The following is a 24867-nucleotide window of genomic DNA, read 5'->3' on the forward strand; positions in this document are numbered from 1 at the left end:
CGAGCGCATGACCATATTCCGGCTCATGCAATGAGGCTCTCGTGTTAATCTCTATAATCCAAGTACGCCTTTAGATGAAATTTATTATAATAAGATATGCTTGTTTCGATAAGCTTTATTTATTGCCTCACATCTAATAATACCCCGTGTAAAGTCACCAGACTTGACTCGCTACTTTCTTGTTGATGTCCTTTCTCTAACACGATTAGTAAGTACCCAAAGGGGTGCTTTCTTATTGTTTATTGCGGTTTTAAGTTTTCATTACAAAATGTACATGATTAATTTTCACAATTAAAGTTAATGTCACTTTACTAATTTTAATACGAGCGGAATGTTTTGTTGAAAGTCTGTTTTGAATTACTGAGTAGTTAGCGCAAGAGCGAAATACGGTTTCGATAGCGTTATCTCACGATAGACGAATGGGATACGAACGAACTAACTTACGAAAAGAAGTCATGATGGTGTAAGCTAAGGGTTCCGGTCGTTGAAATCTAATACAATCTATTTATCGTAGTTTAATCTCTACAATTGTTTTACTTTTAATCTTTTTTTGACGTAAGAAAGAGTGGGGGCTGAAGGGGTTAAAATGGGGGGTCATTTCTTTTACAAAATAGGTACATGTGTATTTCACAACAAATTTCACACATTTTTTTTTGTTGTAAAAATACATTAATATATCTATGATACACAAATTAACAAAATACCTAACATAGCAAGTGCACTTTATCTTGGCTTAGAGAGTTTCTTAAAAGGGTCTTAATTCGCTTTAGCGTCGAAAAACATCCTCAACTCTCAACTGCCGTCATCGTGATTCCACAAATAAAAATTACTAGTAAGTACATTTAACTTTTAAAACACAAATAAATTACAAAAAATATACAAGATTTAAATTTTACCAGTCAATATGAGTTTAGTGCATACGAAACAGGACCCTTACAAGCACTAGGTACTTGAACACGTGCAAGAAACAATATATTATAATAATATTAATTCACAAAGCTCATTTCAATCTTGTAAAAAGGGACGAGAAAATATAATCTTACGTTTTTCCTTTCCATTAAGAATTCGTCATTTACGCGAAGGTATGTAAAATATATAGTAATTCATTTATCATCGTATCTCTTCCAGTCTAGACCAATGCCAATATCATATTATTATTATCAATCTTATTCTTATCTTCCTTGTTTTATATTGTTATCTCCCGGGACAATGCCCGCGATCGGACTGATTTTGGGAGAAATGTTATGATGTTCATGTACGCACGGGACGTTTTATCTCTTTCTTTCTCATAAGAAAATCTAGAGATAAGACATTAGCTTTGGAACAGTTACAAAAATGACCCGTGCATTCGACATAACATGAATATTTGGCGGCGCACGTGCTTAATAGTATTCTAGATAACATTTATAAAAACATGAAGATAAATCTTCACGATCCACTAAATGCATTATATTATATACTTTCTTTTTGATGTATTTTAGGAATTGTTTTAATCAGTGGCAAATTTTGGGGAGTCATTGACCCTATGTACATTAGGGAAAGCCGCGACTGGTAAGAAATAATGTTAACTTTTTTGGTTAAAATTCTATATTCATCTGAAATTTCAAGACATATTGACATTATTAATTTACTCAATTTCTAATTAATTAACTATTACGCTTTCATTTACGGTGGCAGAGACCGCAACTCGGTAAATAAGATTTGCCCATGATGCAATTTACTGCGGTCACTATTATTTCAAGAATGAATAACATCACGCCCCGATATCCAATATAGCGTGCACGCGCTTGTGCCCGCGCCGGTGCCTGTTGCCCGTTGCCCGTTGCCCGCTGCCAGTCGCCAGTAGCCGCCGCCGCACTATCGACATCTCTCTAATAACCGAGTGCAGCGTGAGCCCGTAATGAATTCAGGTATCTGTAGCGATCGGCTCTTGTTAGCTGGTGCAGGAACAGTAGCCGAGCCGATTATGATGTATCGGACGGTCTATCGGACATAAACATCCGCCCTCGGGCTGCGAATCTGACACCGCCGCAGTGAATTACGACCCATTCATATTATTACTCTACTGAAACAAAAGGAAAACGCCCATTTCTTTATAACATTTACTACATCAAAAGTACACAGGTTAAAGGTTGAAATAATGATTTTTTCTGTGACTAGTATATATATGATACTACAAAGCTTTCATTCCGACTTTTCACAGTGAATGGATAAGAAACCGGTAGACATAGAAAAGTCGGTAAGTGGTTATATACAAATATTTAATAACATTTAGTCAAATGTTTGACCACAAAGTTAATGCTTTAAATATTACTAACAAATTACAATAGTTCGTTTGTCAATCGAGTTTACCAAAATGATTATGCAAAAACAAAAATTAAAATAACACAAGAGCGGAAATCAAATTATTAATTAAATTCGTTTTTTTTTACATCCGTCTCATTTTCAAAACTAGGGGCAGTAATTACTTTATTTTGATGTATGTAGATTGAAATCTGCAAATAGATCTATTTTTTCCTTATCATTTCCTTTGCAGTTTGATTTTCCACGAACCCGACAACGGGTACTCGATAATTTTTAAATATGATAATAATTGGCCTTAATCTATAAATAAATATTTTTACTTTCAGTCTTTATTATCATATATTTTCAATTACATTGACTAGATAAATGTTTACAGTGTTTACGGATTTCAAGATTTTATATTTAGATAAATTACATTTAAAAAAAAACGAATCCCTTACTCTATGAGGCCAAGAACCCTGTGTTGAGTTGGGATACAACATAATGGAAAGAGGAAGTTATTAAAGAATACTAAAAATAAAAATTACTACATAAATATATATTTCAATAAACATCTGGACAACACGCTTAATAGTATAATAAACATATGCAATGTCTCGTAGCGGTCTCCTGCAATAGTCTCTTTCCTTAGACAAAATCCAAACTTCTACACCTCTCCTGGGGTGATATTCCAAAGGTTCTCGCGGCCGTAGAAAACACCCTTATCTCGCGTATTTTGTACGTAAATACACGAGATAAAAGTGTTTTATACGGCCGCGAGAGCGGTTCAGAATAGCACCGCTGGTATTAAATCATACAAATTACAGAAAAACCTCGTACGAGCATTCTGCTGAGATCTCCTCTTGTAACCGCATGACCAGAAATGTGACAATGATTATTTAAAAAATTGTAACGTCTAGTACCTTCATAAATTAAAACAATGTCTCAGATGAGAAAGTTGGGGGACATCGAAGCATCACTTTAAGAAATAATTAAGGTTCGTGGTAGACGCTGTGCAACCTCCCCAGCCCACTATACCATAGAGAGCGTTAAACCATACGGGATAAGAGAAACATAGTATTGCACTACCCTATTTTTCTTCCTGAATAAAATATTTATAATTATTATTAAACGTTTTATTTTCAAATTTATTATTTACATCGTCATTGCTTTTTGCCACTGCGTATAATAAGACGCAATTTGCCGTTAATTAAAAAAATGCAATATTAAAATATATATTTAAAAAAAAAATATTTACAATTTTAAAAAACCCGTTAGGGTTACATTAGAAATTTTATATTGTCTAGTCATTTTATGTCTCGTCTAGTCTAGTTAGTTCAGTCATCATGTGCTTTTTCAGATTGATTTTAAATTTGTCTCCAGTAAAAGTTTTCAAGTAGTAAGGTAAGTCGTTGTAGTGTTTAAGTCCATTATGTAGTATTTTTGACTGTCCTGTGTTTGTCTTTACTTTTTCAATATGATAGTGTTGTTGTTGTCTGGTGTTATATTTGTGTATGTCAGCATTTTTGACTAATATTATGTCGTCGTCTTGTATGTTTCCCAGTGTTATTTTGTGCACAATTTTTAAGGTCTCAATTTTAGTCAAGTAGTTTATGTCAAACTGGTGTGTTTTTTGTACAGTTCAGTCGTAGAGGTCAGGTAGGGTAGGTTGTATGTTAGTTTAAGAATTTTATTTTGTTGTCTTTGTATTCTTGTTATGTCTGTCTTGTTGCCAGTTCCCCAGAGGGCGATCATGTAACTCAATTTACTTTTGACATAGGCTTCGTGCATCATAATTTTTTCCTTTCTTGGTATAAAATCTTCAATTTTGTAGAAGAGGCTATGTAGTGATGCCATTATTTTAGTGAGTCCGTCTATGTGTTTTGTCCATTTTAATTGTCTGTCCATTGTGAGTCCTAGGTAAGTCACATGTTCTAGTTCTTTAAGAGTTTCGTTGTTTATTTTTATGTTCATGTTATGGTTAAATGTTTAATTCCAATTATTAAATTTGATTTATATACGGCAAAACACGGTTTTTCTCTGTATAAAAATAATGTCAATGTTGACTTCATAATTTTAGATCTTGTATCACGTTCCATTAAGATCTCGTTGAGCGTGCTCGAAGTTATAAGCTAGTTTTCCTATGCACGGGGCAGAGTGAGTGAGCTTCATCTAGATTCATTGCGGGTATGCCATCGAATCAAGATGTGAAACTTCATCTCGGCTATAAATAGTGTAGGTAATAATAACGTAAATATTACGGCACTGTAACACCGTCGGATGATTTACATGGCGTAAATAAATTGCTTTCAAGTGCACCTATGTATTTAACTACAATCAATTTGGTACACCTACCCATTACAATATTCATATATCATCTATCTTGATTTTCCGTCCATACATACCGAGTCGTTATGTATTCAAGAGCCAAGAGATTTAATATTTACTTGCATAACAAAAACGCTATAATCATCGTTTATTTTGTTACGATTGTGTTAACAGAATTTAATAAAACCAAACACATAGAAACCTTTAATAAGTAAATTTGATTATTAATTTACCTACTAATTACACTTTTTTTTTATGTTCATACTGCGTATTAATTTTTGAGTTTATTTTAAAAGTTAAAAAGAGTTATTCACAGCTTGTTGCAAATGGGAAAAATTGGAATATTTGGGTAAATCATAAGAACGCAAGAATTTCTTTGAAAATACGATTTAGCGATAAACTGATTATGAAATAAAATAAATCATTTTTTCCAAGTAAAATAAATTAAGTTTATTAAAACAGACTGTGATTTATTTAGGTATAATCTGAAAATCAGTGTTATTGCTTCCTTATACAATGTTATTAAAATGAACATTAAAATCACAAACTTTGTGGTTTCCTTGTTAAACAATTTATCATTGTATTTATTTTTTGTAAAATCACCTGCACTCGTTGATGGGCTTTGTAGCTGCAAGACTTTTGGTGATATGAGCTTCCATATTATGCAAATCAAATTAACGTATAATTATTTCTAGTTTAAACTTCAACTTTAAATATGGTCTAGATTTTTAAGCGCCTATGCGCTCTGTAGCTTCATGACATGTCATCTAGATTATATTTGGAAACGATTATTTATAAATTAAAAATACTTCTTAGTTATTTTTTTGTACAGAGTAAATGGGGGATAGATTTATGTAGCTGCAAGGCGTGTTGTAATCTAGCTTCTATTGGAAATGAAGAACTAGAATCCCAGCCGCCTATCCGCTCTGTAGCTGCCAGGCGTGTTGGGTAGATTATTGTACAGAACCCTTGAGGTGATTTACACAAAAATGGCGCTATATAAACGATTGTAAATAAGTAAATTAATTGTCTTGTTGGTGGTTCCAGTCATGGCTTTCAGCCACCCAGCACCCTTTTCAGGTCCTCTGCTGAAGTGTATTTTCCCGCGAGGCCATATTAGGAATCTTCATGTGTTTCGGTATCTGCATCCGAACATAATTGTCCGTACGTGTCCTGACGGAGGCCGGCGGCGCGAGGCGCGAGGCGCGAGTGGCTGCGTCATGGCAGCACTAAATAGGCCCGTGTCAGATGCTATCCCCGCGCGTGGCTCCCACGCGGCGTGGGCCAAACCCAACCCTTCGTGTTCTGTCTCAGATCTACCACTCGATACCACTCGACCACACGACAATGAATGCGCATATTCCGCACTCATTTGTTGCGATACATTTATTTATTCACTCATTTTTACATAATCGGTACTACGTTATCAATGTTAACTCTGTGAGTTTTCTGGTATTAATTTAAAATAGAATCGATTAAATCATCGTATATGTAAAGTGAATTAGATAAAAAATCCGCTTAGTATAACGTTTCGTGTGTGAAAGATTTATTTTATAGGGAAAAAAAGTTATTCGGAACTCGAAAGGTTTATTAAAATCACACGTTGCTTGTTAATGTGCAATTTCCAAACAAATGTGTCTGTAAGTACATAAACCTTGTACTGATATCCGTCTCAGCGGCAAACTTTGGGATTATGATCTCTAAATAATACACGTGAAACTCTTTTACCTTTTATATCGACTACGTTTCTTCCGACGGCGATGACCACAAAACAATAGCCTCCGATGATGACTATTTTTTATTATGTAGCACCTACACAAGATTTCCTTTTTGGCTTACCGTTGTCCAATACTGGAGTGTAAAATATTTACTGATTTTTCACGCACGACTCGTAGTAAATATTTTGAAAGGAGTGATCCGATACGATTTTCTCGAGATATGATGGAAAACGTATTAGTGGTCTCCCGGGCTCGCTCCATTTCCTTATTGGGAGATGGATGGAGTTGGCAGCGATCCGACATAATCACCTTGCCATATGCTCCCCCGGCCCTTGATCTATCGCCTGCCTATCCTTCTACGTTGGGCTCCGTTAGCTCTGAGCATTTTTGCATTCAGCTCGAATCTATCTCCGGCGGGGGTGATAAATCAATGTCCGGCCACTGCCCCCGCCGCGTTCCTCGGATCGAGTCTTATTCGATTACCAACAATCACACAAATGCGCCAAATCGTCCAAGTTTATGTATTACCCTTCCAGGACTATAATAACGTTGCTGGAAAATATGATTCCCGTTGATTTCGTGGAAAATGTGCACTAACGTTCGTTACGATTGATATAACTACCGAGTACTAGCGCTTCTGTTTAGAATTTTACGCACGCTTCATTATTGCAGGGCATAAAAATCTTTGCCATCGTGTGCGCGCATAGTCGCACACACGCTTTATTGTTCATATATTTTAACACTTTACACCTGATGGTTTTATTTAGCCGGACATGTTAACGTTTCAGAAAGTATTTAAAATATTTACAACAAGTTCGTTTTTTACTAATCACGACAAATATTCTTCCATTAATAAATGTTAAAAAAGGTTTTTATTAACTATTTCTTCCTTTTTATCATTGTGGATAACCCATCTTACTATTTTCGTAAAATATTACCCTTTGTGCGTTTTCGTCGGCAATAATTTATTTGATTGATTTAATTTATAAACGTATACTATTTATATTCTTGTTAAATTAATTATCGAAATAGCCATTCCGCGATTAACATTATTAGCAGTTCTCGTCACGGATAGGCGATAAATGTATAATTATGCCGTTTGTACATCCTGCGCCTGTAACTGCGCAGCGAGAGGTTAGATAGCTGAGCCGCGAGTATTAAGGATTCCTCTCCTGTCCAGCCAGAAGATGCCTGGCCATAGATACTAGTCGCGATTCTTGATAGTGATGTCTGTCGCGTTTTCGCGGTGTATCGGTTTACACGCTCCGAGTCCCGCATGTACGACTCGGGATGAAGACGTTTCTTTTCCTCGGCCTCAGTTTGAACATATTAGAAGTGACGCACGACGAATCTCCTATTTACCTTTGTTCATTAAGTACAAAAAAATACTGGGTTTGTTTTTCGATCCTGTGATAATCCTGTTTTATTTAATTCATCGCGATATTATCGCGGACGTCGCCCGCTGTTCGACTGCATCTTGATTAAAATACTAAATGAATTCGCGTGTTAACATTCTTGGCCGATGAATGGATCATGTAGAAAAACTAGCTACGTCCCTTTATTACGCACCTGTTTATTCTCGGATCCCTTTTCAAACACAAATTTATTCCATCTCTTGTGATGCCCGATTTAGTTGCCGCAAACGAGACTTACCAGTCCGCTTTACTTTTACCCTTAGTTTTATTTTCCCCAGAACGACTCTGCTTTTATGCAATGCAACATGTTAACTTTAATGAGAAATAGAAACGCCCACTACCGCTGATTTTTCATTTTCTTTTATTAAATTATTACACTGTCATATTTTTCGGTTGATTTCGATACCAGAATATAAAACTGTAAGAACTTCTTTACATTGTTTTCGCGATCTAGTTTCCATTCTCCTCTTTTCTAATCAGAAATTCCCCAATGTTTCGCGTGCAAAATCTCACTTGCTGGAATCCTTGGAAATTAAACTGTTTGCTGTCAGTTACCAGAATGTGTTAATGCGTTGCGTTCATTATTTATCTTGATTTATTTTGTTAAACACAAATTCTTAGTTGATATTTTTTTATACCTGATGAGTATCTTAAAAATATAATAATAATTCAGATTTAACTCATAGCTGATATTCCATTAGAGTAAGTTTTAATCATACATTAAAATGGGAAAACAGAGCACGTTCAATTATTTTTATATTGCTTTTTTTCTTCTTTAAAATCAGTTGTTGTTAAAACAGTGCCATATATTTTTTTCACGCTGTATTAAAACATGCATCTTAATTTTTACTCTAATGCTTCTTAGTTAAACGAATATTTGATTTTCGTGTTAAAACACGCTATTTGTTTTTCTTCATAGTCAAACAGTTTTTGACGGAGTACATAGTTTTTTTTTTAAACTATGAAAGTCGAATATTAAAATCATGGATATAATTAACTAATATCCGTACAACATAAGTTGATATTAATTGACTTAGTAATGCTGTTGAGATTCTCGATGACCTAATATCACAAACTGCAATAAAATTTTATGCAACTCAAAATTCATAACACACCACTGTTAATTGTACAGTGGACATGTCCTTGTAAGTTTTCAAATAAATATTAGCTTACCTACATTAAATCTTGAATGTTTATTTTTTCTGAGAATCTCCCATTTTATGCCCAACGAGAAATCGCGTATAATTAATATATAATTTATACATTATTTTTAAGCTTATCATTATACGATTGTGTTTACGTGATTGATATGTTGCAACGGCTTGTTCGTGGAGGATCCAAATATACACGTTTAATTAAAAATCGGTCGCGTTTATCCGAAAATGCATTCTCAAACCCGCGGTCCTCCAGTCACAGAACCAATCGCCACCGGCTGGCTACAACGCTAGAGCATGACAGGATCACTAGGCTCGAAGTTTACTACATAAAATTCAGAAATGTAAAATACCCAAATATTTTAAACGATAACATCTTTGTTAATTTTTTTACAGCATGTGAATTTATTATACTAAAACTTGTACATTCATTTATTTTAATTTAAGTTTACGACCTGATTCTAGAATCATTTAAAACGCTAATTAAACTAATTTTGGTTGAAATATTCTAAGTTACTAATTTAATTAATTTATAATGCTAATTGAGCTATTCTTTGTTTAAAATATTATTAAATTATTGATTTAACCGAAATCATGCAAATAAAAAGTATGGCGAAGCATGGACTTTGTTATCTTAAAAAGGGTGGTCTTGGCCGGTTTCTTCCATAGACTGAGGTGTTCCATTTAAAGTCCTGGTCATTTCTGGTTGGGCGTGTCATTAGATTCAGTGATCGATTGATTCAAGCTTCCATTCCCAGCCATAAGCTTATCCCCAGAATGTACTCAAAAGACACATACGTGAGAGTTTCTTGATTAATTTAATTTTCCATTCGACAAAATCCATTTGTTGCCTTTTTATAATGTGCGATTGTAAATTTATGGATTAGATTGTTATCTTGATTCCCGAACTATTCGAACTAAATCGAACTGACTAACAAAAACGTGACGCTGGCCGTATGTCATTTTCGCATAGAAAATAGGTTATAAAAAAAATATAAATAGTTTGTTAAAATATAAGAAAAAGGGATTCTGTGAATTTCAGTCGAAATTTTCCATTAATGGGATGTCTAGAGACACTGGATCTGCATGAATAAAAGTAATTTAAAGCACTTACACTCAAGGTAGCTCCTTCTTAAAAAATTGCACCCGATTCGGTTCACATTGCGTTATGGAAGAAAGCTTAGAAAAGAACCGCATTGGTAGATGCGTTCGGCACAGACAAAATCACAAAGATTGCTTGCAATATTCTCTGTGACAATCAGCAAATGTAACCCGTTACAGTGTATAGCATCAACCCCCTAATTAAAAAACTAAGAATTGCAGCTACACACGATTTTCGTAATCTTTATCACGACAAATAATAAAACTATTGATTGTTAGTTTTGTCACGAAATGAGCCAATATGTACCTATTTTAAATTTTATTTCCTGACTTTTAATAAATTCTTAAAATATGCCCAAAATATAAAGAAGAAATTGAAATTAAAACCTTTTTTTAGAAGTAAAAAGGAATTATAAAAATGAATTCAGGGTAAGCTGAATGGAGATGTCTCCTGCAATGGTAGCCGAAACTTCGGAACGAATCCAACTTACACGGGATCACCCAAAAAGATACATATTGATAACAGTGACCGTGAAAACCTTTGCACCTATTTCAAAAGGAATCATTTTCGTTCTTATGATTCGCACAAATATTTGAATTTTTTAGGCTATCTTGAACGAGTTGTAAATAACACACTATTAGAAAATGATAATCAAGTTGTAGAGCCGGGTGCGAACCTCGGACCTTTGATGTGTGAGCCCGCGACAGCGACACTGGCTACAAGACCACAAGTCGATTCAAAATCACTTTGTTATATGCATAATATGGTAAACGGAGTTCTAACAAGCTAATATTTGGTGTTTAGTTTTTGAAGGAGCTTTTGAAGCAGAGCCGTAGATTTTATTCACAAAACGGATTAAAGTCTTTTATCTAGTTTGATTAAAAAAATAAAGCGTTAAATAAGATTGTCCTTGAATATGTGTCATGTTGACATAATACTTAAGCCATCGGTGTTCATGACGCAAAAGGATTGCAACTATCCCGAAAAGATTCGGTTTCCCCACGGAGTAAGAAAACCCGAAATGATGCAGTTTGTATGCGCTCGAGACCTGTTCCTGTTCTTGCAATGTCCTACCGGTAATATAGATTTCTTGAATTATCAGGAATTTCGGTAAATATTTTACCATAAGCTGCTTGCAGTCGCTACAGTCCCGAGAATGCATAAATACATTGTATTTTCTTTACGGTACAGTGCTACACGACAAGAATGAATATTTCAAATAATATTCTTACAACAAGTTAGTTGTTGTAACTTGGTATCAGTCACTCAGTAGAGACCAGGTCCAGAGAGAATGAGAAAATTCTCATCAAAATCTAACAATTGATGTAAGCTATGTTCAAATCTACTATAGGAAGATCAGTAATTATTATTGTTTCTATAAAAAAAAAAATATACTTGTAGCTCTCGTAACTTCTCGCGATGTATTTGTCTTCGACGAAATTTATACACAAAGTAACATACGTAATACAAGGTGCTGTATTCAATAAACATTTCACTTGTCTCTAGTATCATTCATCAATTACGTTTTATTTTATTATTTTTTTTGTGCTTTTAGTATCGACGCACATAGGAGTATTTCCTTGCGAAAAGCGGGCGAAAGTAAAAAATATGAAAATCGTTAATTACAAAAAATCACCATTTGATCACGAAGTCAACTAAAATCATGGCATGGAATCGTCACCTACAACCCTCTCTCTTACCATCTCTGCATGCCACGTTAGTTATAACCCGAGCGTTGTGGCGATCGTATACGCCGTCAGTTTTTATTTTTTATTCAGAGCGTTACGTAACATATTGTCTTTCATTTACTTTTTGTTGTTTCACATTTTTTTTAATGGAAAAAGATCCTAAACGTGCATATTTTCTTTAAATATATTTTTAAAAATTTTTAATAGTACAGTTATATTAAATGTTTTGATAATAAAAAAACGAAAAATAGTCAGTATTTTTTTTTTTTTTTTTCAGGTGAATATGTTTATTTGCTAGGCTGTGCTGGGCAACCAAACCCTTACCAGAGATAAATATAGTTCTTACTTGTACTGGATTAGTAAAAAAACCTTCCGCATGTTTCCGCTTTTTCGAAAAAAAACAAAAAATAAAATGGTCTATCAAAGATTTTTTTTTTTTTTTTACATTATTATTCTTCTTTTATTGACAGAGACAGACGAGAGAATAGAAAACATTAGAAAGGTGACAAAAAAATACATATTTGACATCATGCAAAGATGAAGTATTTAGAAAAAGAACTTACAAAACATACAAAATGTCTTAGTGAAAATCTTTTGATTCTGAGGCGTTCATTACAAAATTCTAGATACGATTTTACAAAAAAAGTAGTCAGCTGTAACTCAAAGAAAGATCGTTTCATAAAAAAAAAGAAATACCTTTCGAATTGTGTCTCATTGCCTACCAATAAATTATTTAAATTTGGCCGAACCACAAAAGATTTTTCGGAAATTTATGCGAAAGTAGAAAGCGACGAAAGACGAAAGATTTGAGGGGAAATGTTTCAACTGATAAATTGAGCTATGCAATCATTATGAGTTAACAATCTGCCGGGCACAATGAGGTTTCAAAACTGTTCAAAGACATCACAGCTACTCCAATACGGGCATCAAGTATAAAAAAATATTTACTCTGCAAACCAAAAATTTGCACACAAACTCACCCCATCTAAAGCTTTAGGAATATTTGTAGAAGCTGATTTAACCAGAAAACAATGAGAAATTATTAAATGTACAAATAAAGTATAAATAAATACAAGAGGTTTTTAAGGCACTCCCTGTAAAAGAACTAGAAAAACTTGAATTGCTTACGAAATGGGGTTGTGACGGATCCAAATAACAACAGTTCAAATATTTTTCAAAGCCCACCAGTCTCTACAAGGCGCCCTCCGTGGTGTAATGGTCAAGACGCTTGACTCACGGACGGAAGGTTCCGGGTTCGTTCCCGGTGAGAACACAAAAATTAAAAATGTGATTTTTCTCAAGCCAGGTTGTTCTGTAATGTAATTCACCACTGTAATTGGGCCTCCTGGCCTGTTGTGGTGCAAAAAAAAAAGAAAAAAAAGAGAAAAAAAAGACTCCAAACAACTGCAGCAGAACCCTTGCTTTTCTACGGCAAGATAAATTTACTCTTGCCCGAATCAGCAAATGAAGATAGTGGAAAAGAAGATTCTGAAACTGAAAATTCAACAGATTCTGTTTTTTTTATTGATTTTTAAGTCAAATTTCTAATTAATAATTTAGTTAGGTATCTTGTATGCTCATACAAATTATTATAATTAATTACGCTTTTGAAATAAATACCAAAATTATACTTAAAAATTACATTTTTTTAAACTTAAATTATGGAACCCAAGTACATAATTAACTCTTTAAAGTATGTCATATTTGCGTTTAGTTAAAATAATAAATAAATAAAACAATTTATTTATTTATTTTTAAAACATATTGTGCCATAAAACCTCAATAAATAATTTCGCGCGCTTTTCGACTAGAAATACTCCTCTGTGCGACGTTTAATTTTAGCTCATTGTGTAAAACATAAAATAAAGAAACCTGTGTTCCAAAAGTAGTTAACACTCTCTAACGGTGAGTTTTGTGCGCCGTGGAATATTAATAGATAATTTAGGACTTAGGTCAAGGCAATTATTTTCAGATTGTTATGTCTTTTCTACCATAAGCTATGTAATCAATTTTCCATCAACGGATATGGAATTCTTATTGTTTATTTTTTTGCTGAAATTTAAAATTAATTTATGTTTCAAAAGTTTTACTTGCAAAAACTAGCAGTGGTTTCGCTGGTTTTTCAAAATTTGGTTTAATTTGAAAATATATGTTTTTTTACAGTCACTCCTGAAGCAAGGCCAGGTATCTGTGGAGCTGGAGGTTCGCCCGCGGTACCTTGTGCCGGACACCAATTGTTTCATCGACCATCTACCGAGGTTGCAGAAAATCCTAGCGATGGATGGGAACTCGCCTTATACCCTAGTTGTGCCTCTAATTGGTGAGTATTCTATAATTAATCTCGTAAAATTCCCGAATTTATAAATAATCTCGTGTAAATGCAACCCATAACCAAACAAAATATGATGATACCGTAGTTTCGTTTAATTTGTCATTAAATGTATTACATCCGTTTAAGTTTTCATTCAACCGATGCACTATTTAGACATTATATTATTATGCTTGCTCATATTTTCAGTGTAGAATTCGATAATAAATATTTCTTATCAACCATGTCGGGAATCGAACCCGCGACTTCTTGGATTGTAGGCAGTCCCGCTGACCATTACACCACGAGGCCGCAGAAGGTGTTTTCACACTAGAATATTTCAGTCTCTGGACTAGTACCTAAAACGTAAGACTGATCATCTTACCTTCATGTAACAAAAATGATCAAGATACGCTGCGATTGTTTACCAATGCAGTGCCCTATGCACCATAAGGTGCGGAATGGGAATGATGATGATAATTTGATAACTAATATTTTTTTGGTGTTTCTTCTTAACCAAGATGTTAAAAACATTCCTTAATTTTTTTATTTTTTTTTATTTTTGCACCACAACAGGCCAGGAGGCTCAACGACAGTGGTGATTACATCACAGAACACCCAGGCTTGAGAAAAATCACATTTAATTTTTGTGTTCTCACCGAGAATAGAACCCGAAACTTTCCGTGTGTGAGTTAAGCATATTGACCACTTAACCACGGAGGCCTCTGGCAATAAATAATTATGAAATTCGATTCTTACGTATTATGAAAAATGGGAGGCGTTTTTTGCTTTTCCAACAGGGATGCATTTGAAAAAAAAAATATTGTCAAAACTTTCCAATAACAACCGTTTTTAGAAAATTCTAGCATGTTCTCGAATCGACCCTGTAATATGATTTATCGACATAAAGTTGTACTTTGATTGTTTATTACCCTTGTCTACCACCACCACCGCGCCGCACCACCGCGCCGCACCACCCCATCCTGCGCAGTTGTGACATTTATGGACCAACAACAGGCTCGCAGTCATGTCCAGTCTAATGTCGGCCACTTTATTTATCGTAATCTAAAACACTAGCGACCATCTCACCATTGTCTCCCTCCAGGTTGGTGTCGATTCCTGATTTCCGTATGGACAAGAACATAAATCTAGGAAAATGAAAATGCGTAAATCTATACAGCAAATAAATACTTAATGATTTTCATGGTTTTCGCATTCAGTATATTTAAAATGAATATTCATAAAGTTAAACATTACGTGGAATGTCGCCTGCAAAAACACGAAACCATTTATTTTATACGATTGTGTTTTTATCTAGTAATTTTACTAGTTGTAAATGTGCCATTGGTGAAACTTTGAAAACAAGTACATTATATCATAAATAATTACAGTTATCCATGTTGCTATATGTGTAAATATGATTTAATATGTATATTAATATATATTATAATATTATTACTTATTAATGTTTGAATTTTCGTAACACAGCCTGGCGAACACTCACTTACGCTTCTGTGTGACTTGATTTAATTTTTAAAAATCCCGTTAAAGTAAATAAACAGATAATATTTCATAATTTAAGATATTGGCAACAGATCGCACTCGCTCTAAACCCATTTTCACGTTCAGACACTTAACTTTGTGCATTCAAAGCGCAACTTTAGTGCGCATTCTGCAGGATCTGTTGTACCGGTGCTGGGCCATTCTCTCGCTATTCTGCATTTAGACGCAACGTTCTGCAACAATGTAGTTTTATGTTCGCGTGGACAACAACAGGTCGGCGACTGCGGGAAGTTTCTCGGGACAGTTGCATACAGATGGACCGGACCGTCTGTACGCGGACGGTAAATGAGAGCTTTCAATTACTCGCGCGCCGTCAGTCCGCGTGTTTAACAGACCATACACCATACGCCATACGCCGATAGATTCATCCATTACATGGCACTGGAACTCGCTGGCGACTTATTTGCTTCCCGTGTACTTCCCAGAGAATACCGCATAATTATTGCCGTGGAATTGGCCACCGTGATATATTGGCTACTCGGCCGCATTAACCACGAATATCTACACGGTTTCCGCTGCGTATGTTTATTACACGTTTATAATTAGTTAGTATTACTGAAAGTATACCTCGCTGTACTGTCTTCTAGACCAATAGATCAAATAATACATGATGTCATTATGTACTTAAGAATTACTTTAATTAACAAATAAAAAACCTTTTTTAATATCGAGCCATGATCGCCGAAACATCGTAACCGACAAAAACAGATTTTGCAGGAAAATATTTTTTCTTATTTATTAATGAATATACTTTGAGTTCCTTCGAATATTTACTTTATTGGTATCAACAAAATAAATATTCCAAAAAAAATTTGGTTCTCAATGTATATTTCCCAATAATTAAAACAAAAATAATTTTGAAATTTTTATTTATTAAATTAAAATAACAGCTATTATAATGAAAAAATACAATATTCACAAATGGACCAAAATTATAGGCCAATTATAGTTTTCTATACAGAACTAAATATGGATTAAGAATATGGGGATTAAGTTTTAAATCTTATACGGATAGAGTCTTGAACTTACAGGTACAAATTTTAAAAATTATCGTACCTGTAAAAATAAAGAATGAGACAAAAGACAACAATAAAATATTATTTGATTTTGTTAACGTTTTGCCAATTAACAAACAGTGTCAGTATAAGATAATGACAGATCATTTCCTCGATTGCAATTTTAAATCCAAAATAAACCACCATATCATGACCCGACAAGTATCGGCACAGCAACTGATGGTACCTCGACAGAAAAACTACTATGGTGACAGAACAATGGGTAGTGTAGTACCAAAACTGTACAATTTAATACCAGCTGAAAATCGTGAAGAAAAAAACCTAATTTCATTAAAAAAAATAGTCAAAAAATTATTAAACAGCAAGTGAAACTTAAGTGTATAAATATATTTTATTCTTTAATTATTATTAAACTATGTACTAACTTATAAATTATATTATAGAACGGTTTTTCTCCACATGGGCGACTCTATTAACCATATACGTGTTATTACTATATTATTTAAGTTTATTTACAATACGTAAAAAATGCCCCCAAAACTGAAATACTTGGGTTAATCGTAAGAACGCGAATATTTCTTTTTTATTTAAAACTAAAAAGTCAATGTCGCATTTTCGCACATCCGTCGTTGTTCTACGATCACAACAATATGTATCTGGTGGGCGATTGATTAAAAACGCTATTTTCATCGGTATGTATCGAGACTGCACTTTCTAATATATATGTAATTGAACTGTATGTTTCCTGAATAAAAGAAAATAAATACATAAAATCTACCGATTACAAAGCCTGCATTTTTGATTTATCGATTACATTAAGCAAATTTCTACGTAACTTTCAATGTCATTGTAAGTTTTTAAAAGAAAATAAATAAGTGACTAATTAAAGCAAAAAAAATACAATGCCAAAAAATAAGAAAAAATGGTACCCGTGAAAAGCCACTTCGTATCATACCACTTTGCTGTAAACTATTGTTTTTGACGGTTACGATGTTTTAGCGATCGCGGCTCGGTATATTCGAGCATCATTAATCAATAACGATGGGAGCTGGATTGCTTGAGGTACTGCAATGATCTTCTGAAGGAGCCATCTACTAGTGTAATATGCATAAAATGCTTCGGATTGAAGTTGCGATGAGTAGGCAATCTGACAGCCGCGCTTAGTCCGGAGTTATGACAGCGAGTCCTTTAATTTATGTAGCGAGTTCCAGGACACTGTCCGCGTGTTCTGCGGAGGTAATTTATATAGGAAGTTGGCGGCGTCTTGTGCCCGTCAGCGGATGGCTATCTCGTTCCCGTGATGCGCGCGCAGAGCTGTACGCACCGAGCATTGCCCATTGCGCATTGGTCGTCTCGGATCTTGGCCGAGGCGGCATCACCACGCGCGTCATTTGTCCGGCCTCTGTTCACCAGGCGCGGGTCACAAATATAGTCGAGTGATGGAAATTCTTCGGATTTAATCTTTCGCGTAGTTTATGGATTTCCTATAACGGTAATTTTCATGTATGTAAAATAACCTTTACGGCATTTTGAAGTAGACAAAACATTAACCGTACCTTATGGTGTATTCGAAAAATGTACGACGTAATGCCGGAAGACACAAAATACACCAAGTCAACCTGATGGTGCATAGGCCACTGCATTGGTAAATTAAATGCAGCGTATCTTGATCATCTGTTACATGATGGTAAGGTAATTAGTCTTACGCTTCAGGTGCCAGTCCAGGGTCAGTGAAAAATTGCGGTGTAAGTACTTCCTCCAAATACCCGAAACCATTTTATAGACCCTGGGTCTCACCTGTCGGTTTCACTTATACAAAAAGCAATGTTTTTTGTCAATAGACGAGATTCTCTTAAAATGTTAATTTTTTATTTGAATGCAACTCTAATACTTTCACTGTCCTCTTTCCCTTATTTCCCATAGTAATTCCTAATAATCTTCCCATTTATTTATTTTGTTTAGGTTTTTGGTAACACTTAAATAATATTAACTGAAATTTAATACGTTTTTGAAAATCGTATTCCTACATAATGTGCACCCCTGTTGGTAAGAAGAGCTGGGTTTGACATTTACAAAAAGAATTCTATATTTGAAAATGAATTATTTTGAGTTTTGGAATTCAATCATAAACAATTACCTAGGTATCTACTTACCAATGAAAAGTTACACCATCTTTTTTACACAAATATGATAACTATTTTTGCAAAACGCACCGATACAGAAAATATCATTCTGATACTCAAATCTAGCAATAGCAAAGCATTTCCAGGTTCAGTTCTTTATTTATAAAATCTATATTTATCATAACAGCATTTTTTGGTTACTTAATATTGTTAACATAGAAGGATAGAAAATGAGAAAAGGGTCGCTCCTCAGCTTCTCATCCGATTGTTTGGTTTGCGGTATGGGGTCAGGGTGTCGGGAGCCCCCCCTCTTCGGGTCGGGGGTCACGCGGCCCGCGGTCCGTTAGGCGGCCCGCACTCCGTACATGGTCAAGCCCCGACACGGTACCTCTGTCTATGCATGCCTCTGGTCCGGATGGAATGGTCAACATTTTATTCGCCATGGATTCCCCATTCAAATTAATTAAATGATCAAAACAAATAAACCATAAAAAAATTCACCTCTGCTGAGGTGTATCAAAAGTTAAATCAGAAATTAGTCTATGAAAATTTTGACTTACCAAATTAGTTTAAATATTATTTAAAATTAGCCACAGAAAGTGGCTTGGTGGGATTTTTGTTAATAGTAATTTTTAAAAAAAAGAACTGGGAGTGCGGCTAGGAATAGCAGGCGCCACATTCAATAGTATGAAAGCTGTCTGGAGATCGGATATTTACTCAGTGAAAACCAAATGCCGCCTATATAACGCCTGCATAATACATATTCTCCTCTACGAATGCGAATCGTGGCACCTCTCTAGGGCCCAAAGCAGCAAAATTCAAAAGAGTTTTGAGAATAGGTGTCTCGGAAGTATCTTGGGTGGGCGGTGGTTTGACTTTGTGAGAAATGAAGTAATAAGAGAACGGACGCAGCAAACTCTGGTGACAACTGTCGTCAAGCGGAGGCGATACGGTTGGATAGGCCACATACTGCGGATGCCTCCTGAGCCTTAACCACGCCTGCATACTTTACAAGACATCAGGTTCTCGACGTCCTGGACGTCCACTGCTGACTGTTGGCTGTGATTACGGGACGCGAACCTGACTTGGAAGGATGCACAGGAGCTGGCAGCTGACAGAGATGCTTGGAGGATCTTTGTAGACACCATATGCTCCAACTAGGGAGTGGACATGGAATAATTAATGAATGAAAAAAATGTATCAAAATGTAAAAATGTGTATAAATGTAAAAATGTATCAAAATGTAAAAAATGACACAAAAACAAAAAGTAGAGATATCTGGAGTTAAAGTTTTGAACCCCCGGACAATTTACTGTTAGAAAAATAACGAAATAGTTGATGATGTAGTTGGCTTTATGTGAAAGGGCTGTTTATAAAATTTTAATTTCTGTATAAAAGTGCACTTCTAGAAATTTGCGACATAACGCCTTCATCACTCGTTATTTACTGGTGTATGTTATTTACTGGCTTCTAATAATCGACCGAAACAAGCCAAGATTTTTGACGAACTGAATTTCGGCTTCTGTTCTAGTTTGGTTTAGTGAAATAAAATAAACCATTGAAATACATTTAATGTGTAAATTTGTTTATTTTTAGCGCTTTTTGGTTTTTTGTTACGTTATACATAGACAACTTATATGTAACAGTTCTTCATTTTTTGCAATTGGAACTTTTACTTATAACTAACTTAAGGAATTTTAAAAATATAAATATGAATGATTTTATAAACTCACGAGAACTAGCCATAAGATGCACCGACACATCCCGACCAGATGTTTCAGCTGAGCCGAAGTTTCAAATGATTTTGGCCGAAACTCTTTTTATTGTCCGAAACTGACATAAACCGAAACCGAAACTTCGGCTGGTTACTACTGGCTTCTATTTTTATCATTATACGTGATTATATTTTTTTAAATATTCTGTATCCGGGCGGATGAAGAATACAGTTATGAGTGTGCATTAGAACTAAAGCCCAGGACAAGTGCTGTCGACTCGATGGCTACTTTCAGGTACAAATCTTTTATAAGGAAATCAAGTGGAGATAAGTCAGCCTGATGGTTAAATGGTTAGTGCGTTTGCTTGCGATTGAATAAATTAAAATAATAAAAAATGATTACGATACACTAAAAATCAATTCACCCTATGTAATTTTTTCGTTTTATTTTCGTTACGTGTGGATTTTTTACGATTGTATGAAATGGGCCTTGCCGTTTTTATTTTATAAAGGCCACAAGAAAATAAAAAAATACATAATATATTTTACTCTTGGAGGCCCATCACAAAGTACGCAAGTGATAATATCTCCTAAGAAACAATAATATTTTACTATAACTAACGAGTGAAAAATGGTTCGATATATCTGAATAAATCTTCGTTCAGATCAGAAGATATCTTCGATCTGTTAATTGATTTTGGCGATGTTACGGATCGTGTTCCCTTCAGGCGATGTGATAAGGCCCACGGATTTATTGCACGCCGTGTACGACTGTTTCCATTAACCTAATTACACGCTAGTTCACTTACCCCGTGTTCTAGAATCTAACGATCTTGAAAAATGTATTGAAAATATCGTCAACACATCTACATAATATGTACATACATCGTTTGATAAAAAAATACATGGAATTTGTGTATATTTAAAAAAACTTTATTTATTCACCCTGAGCCCTTAAAAAATGATGACACTTAACTGATGCTCAAGCGGTCAATGATGCCCAGCGCGTATTTAGTCGTCCTTCGACCGCCACCAGCGGGTGTAACGTGAGCTTGACGTTTAGAATCGAAATCGAAATGCCTGCCTGTGTCCTGAAAGCGTGTAAAAACCTTTTAAATAAACATAGCAAAAAGGATGTGTAACTTTTCTTTCAAAAGTGTTTGTTTTTAAGCGATTAACAGGGCTAAAAATAATTCATATTTAGTATAGGTATTATTTATTTTAAATGTCAAACTATGCCTAGCGCCACAAAAACAAAGCTTTTTTTCTAACAGGGGTGCAAATGTAGGAAAACGGTTTTTAAAATATAATAAATGTGAGTTAATATTACTTTAGCATTCCTCAACATCCGGTGAAAAGATCCTCAACCATAAAAAAACTCATGTTGTATCGAACAGTTTTAATACAAACCTTTTTTTATATACTGATATGGGTATCCTCAGTTTTTTTTTGTAGCGTATGGGTACGTTTTCGTGTCACTATTTAAAAAAATATATTTACTCTATAGGGCGCGTCTATGTGTATAAATATGTCGAGCCTTCAAAGTAACCACCATCGGATTTAACACACTTATGCCAGTGTTTTTTTTTCAATCCTCAAAATATTTCTGGAACGTACTTTTTGATTTGACGTTAAGTTTCTTCAGCGATTCGGTCTTCATCTCCTCTTTGGTCGCGAAACGTCGTCCTTTCGTAATCCTCTTTATTTTCCCAAACATGAAAAAGTCGCGAACAAGCGTCGAGGCGTGATCGGGCGCTCCGTCATTGTCGCTCTATAATAATCTTACAAATTCGCCAATCAAACCAAAACGCGTCTTACTAGTTTGTCTGTCAAAAACCAACTACGCATCCAAAATGGCCAAAAATTGACGAAAGTATAAACACGTGTACCTAAAGGTTATTCTAAAGTTAGGTATATAAATTCTAAATTCAAATAATATAATATTTAGTGTATTTTTTATGAAACCTCGTGTACATAGAATTAAGAAAAGTCCAAGACCGCATACGCACATTAAACAGAAGGTGACTAAACTACTCATCAATGAGTAGGTTTACGTTTTGACCCATTAGTTTATTTGTAGACGTTGCCTAGTACGCAACTCCTGATTTGAATTCAACTATGCCGTGCTGTGTCCTTTTAAAGTATAGAAATATTGCTAGGATCAACAAGAAACAGGACGGTATCACAATTTATGTGTAATAAGCAAACGAATGTTTAAGTAGCAAATGCATTACTTAAAAATTGAATTATTTTTCCTTCTGTCAGATTGTCGAAGAAACAAAATAGAAATTTCTTTAGTGTTAGTAATTTTTTTTTACCCTACTTTGCTCATCTAATGAAAGAACTAATGAAGATTAGACCTCGGATTAAGCAACGCCGTGGGGGAAATTTAAACGACGTTATATTTAAAACATCAAATATTATTTAACATGATATAAAAATATCCGTTTTATGTAAAATAAAATTTATTTTATATTTTAAGTTCAAAGTTCATTAATGCAATTACTCTTATTAAATGACCGTGCACAATAAAATTTTAGAGAAATTAACGGATTGCTTTTTTTTAACCTTACATTTGTGTTTTGATTACTGTTTTTTCCCATCAAGCAACATTACGCGGCGACATCACGAATGCGCGCGGCGAAAGTAGGGCATAGTTGGGGGATTTTTGGACACAGTCCGATGTATCCAAATATGATTCTACGCTCCTTCTGGACTATTCTTAATTCTATGCTCTCGGCATAGAAGTCGGTTAGGTTAAATCGCGATTTTATTAGAGATACGTGTCTTTGCCGGTTTCTACGGTCCGTTGCGTTGGTAGGTTTTATGAACGAGTTTACAATCGAAAACGAACACGCCCACACCGAGAATGGGCATCGCATAGAAAATGCTCAATTTCTCTCTAGGCGAGATGTAATAGGAGCTGCACTGGGTTTTTTTCCCGTCTACGCGATTCGCGAATTGCAATATCGTGGGAAATGTGCGGTAAACGGGGATCGTGAGGGCTTCCGTTGGGAGTTAGAGATGATTACCTCTACTAGTTGAAAATGCGCTACTGGCAGTGCCGACTTTGCTTTATCCCCTATTCCGGGTGGTAGGAACTAGGAACGTCTCATATCACTGTCCCCTTATTTAACCGAAGATCTTTCCTTGTGCGATGGATTCGTAACCCCTGCGCCGCGATGCGAGCATGGTGCCTTAAGTAATTTAACGTAGTGATGCAGAAAGAAGCCAGTCCATAATTTTGAAAAAAAATATGTCGGTGTTATAGGGTGCGGTAAGGTCAATTCTGTGTTTTGCTAAAAACAGCCAGGCCGCTTCCATACAAAGAACTGTAATAATAATCATCATTCCCTTTCCGCACTTAATGGTGCACAGGGCACTGCATTGGTACACCAATCGCAGCGGATTTTGATAATTTTTGTTACATGAAGGTAAGATGATTAGTCTTACGCTTCAGGTACCAGTCCAGGTACTATGAAATATTCTAGTGTGAAAACACTCCTTTAAATAAATATTTCATATGACCGTGTCGGGAATCGGACCCGAGACCTCTTGCATGGCAGGCTAACGCGCTGACCATTACACCACAAGGCCGACGTCGTGATAATCACCACGTCGTGATAATCACAAAAACGACATTTCTCAATTCGCAGAAAACATTCTTAACACTAGAAAAATCTTACTGTACAGATGCTGATGGGAAGATTTATGCCTCCAGAAATCTAGTTCACTTAAACATAAGCATATTAATTTTATAAATTCATTAATGTAAAAATAATTAATAAAAATGTTTTGAATACCTTCATACATTCAAGGTTTGAATGGTATCATTCAATATTAGATCTGGCGGTTTTCTGCAAAATGCATATTTTAGGTTATTAATTATTATTCTTTTCAATTATTCATGATTTTAAATTCATTTCTACTGCTTTCACTGCGCTTTCAACGTGAATTTGGCAAATTATATGGACGGCCCTTTTCGGATATTCTCATTTATTTATTTGTATATACGCCCAATGGGCATTTTTAAGGACATATTTACACGTAGAAAATTATTACAAAAGAAAGTAGAAAGACACCATGGTATATAGTAGACTTGGTGGGAGTGAAAGCGGGATAGAGGTGTTTATAATTGAATTTGATTCAGTGATCGTATGAAAGAAGACATCTTTTTATCAAAAAAATCGAGACTGGTATGTTTGTTGGCAGACCTGAGAATTCCGGGCATAGGGGAATGAAAACCATAGTTAGTTCTATAGTTATCGGTATGAAAGAGTAAGTTTTGTCTGAAGTTTCTAGTTGGGATATTGAATTGTATTGAGCTCAGTAGTTCAGGCGCATCAAAAAGTGAGTTGAGAATTTTAAATAGGTCTAGAAGGTCGGATTTATTTCGACGGTGTTGAAGAGACGAAAAAGGTTTAGCCAGACTTAAAGAAAAAAATCACCATAAAT

The 24867-nt window shown here is 34.9% G+C and overlaps 1 protein-coding gene across 1 annotated transcript in view; it reads left to right on the plus strand.

Annotated features, from left to right (window-relative positions):
- LOC148280131 (telomerase-binding protein EST1A-like) overlaps nt 1–24867 on the plus strand; it is a 131517-nt gene that overhangs the window by 95948 nt on the left and 10702 nt on the right. The window contains exon 7 of the mRNA XM_088228879.1: nt 13852–14008. Coding sequence (XP_088085005.1) covers nt 13852–14008 — 157 coding nt within the window. The remainder of the gene's footprint in view (nt 1–13851; nt 14009–24867) is intronic.

This window comes from Micrasema longulum, unplaced genomic scaffold (assembly GCF_059751315.1).
Source record: "Micrasema longulum isolate JH-2025_06_02 unplaced genomic scaffold, ASM5975131v1 h1tg000612l, whole genome shotgun sequence".
Classification (NCBI taxonomy): Eukaryota; Metazoa; Arthropoda; class Insecta; order Trichoptera; family Brachycentridae; genus Micrasema; species Micrasema longulum.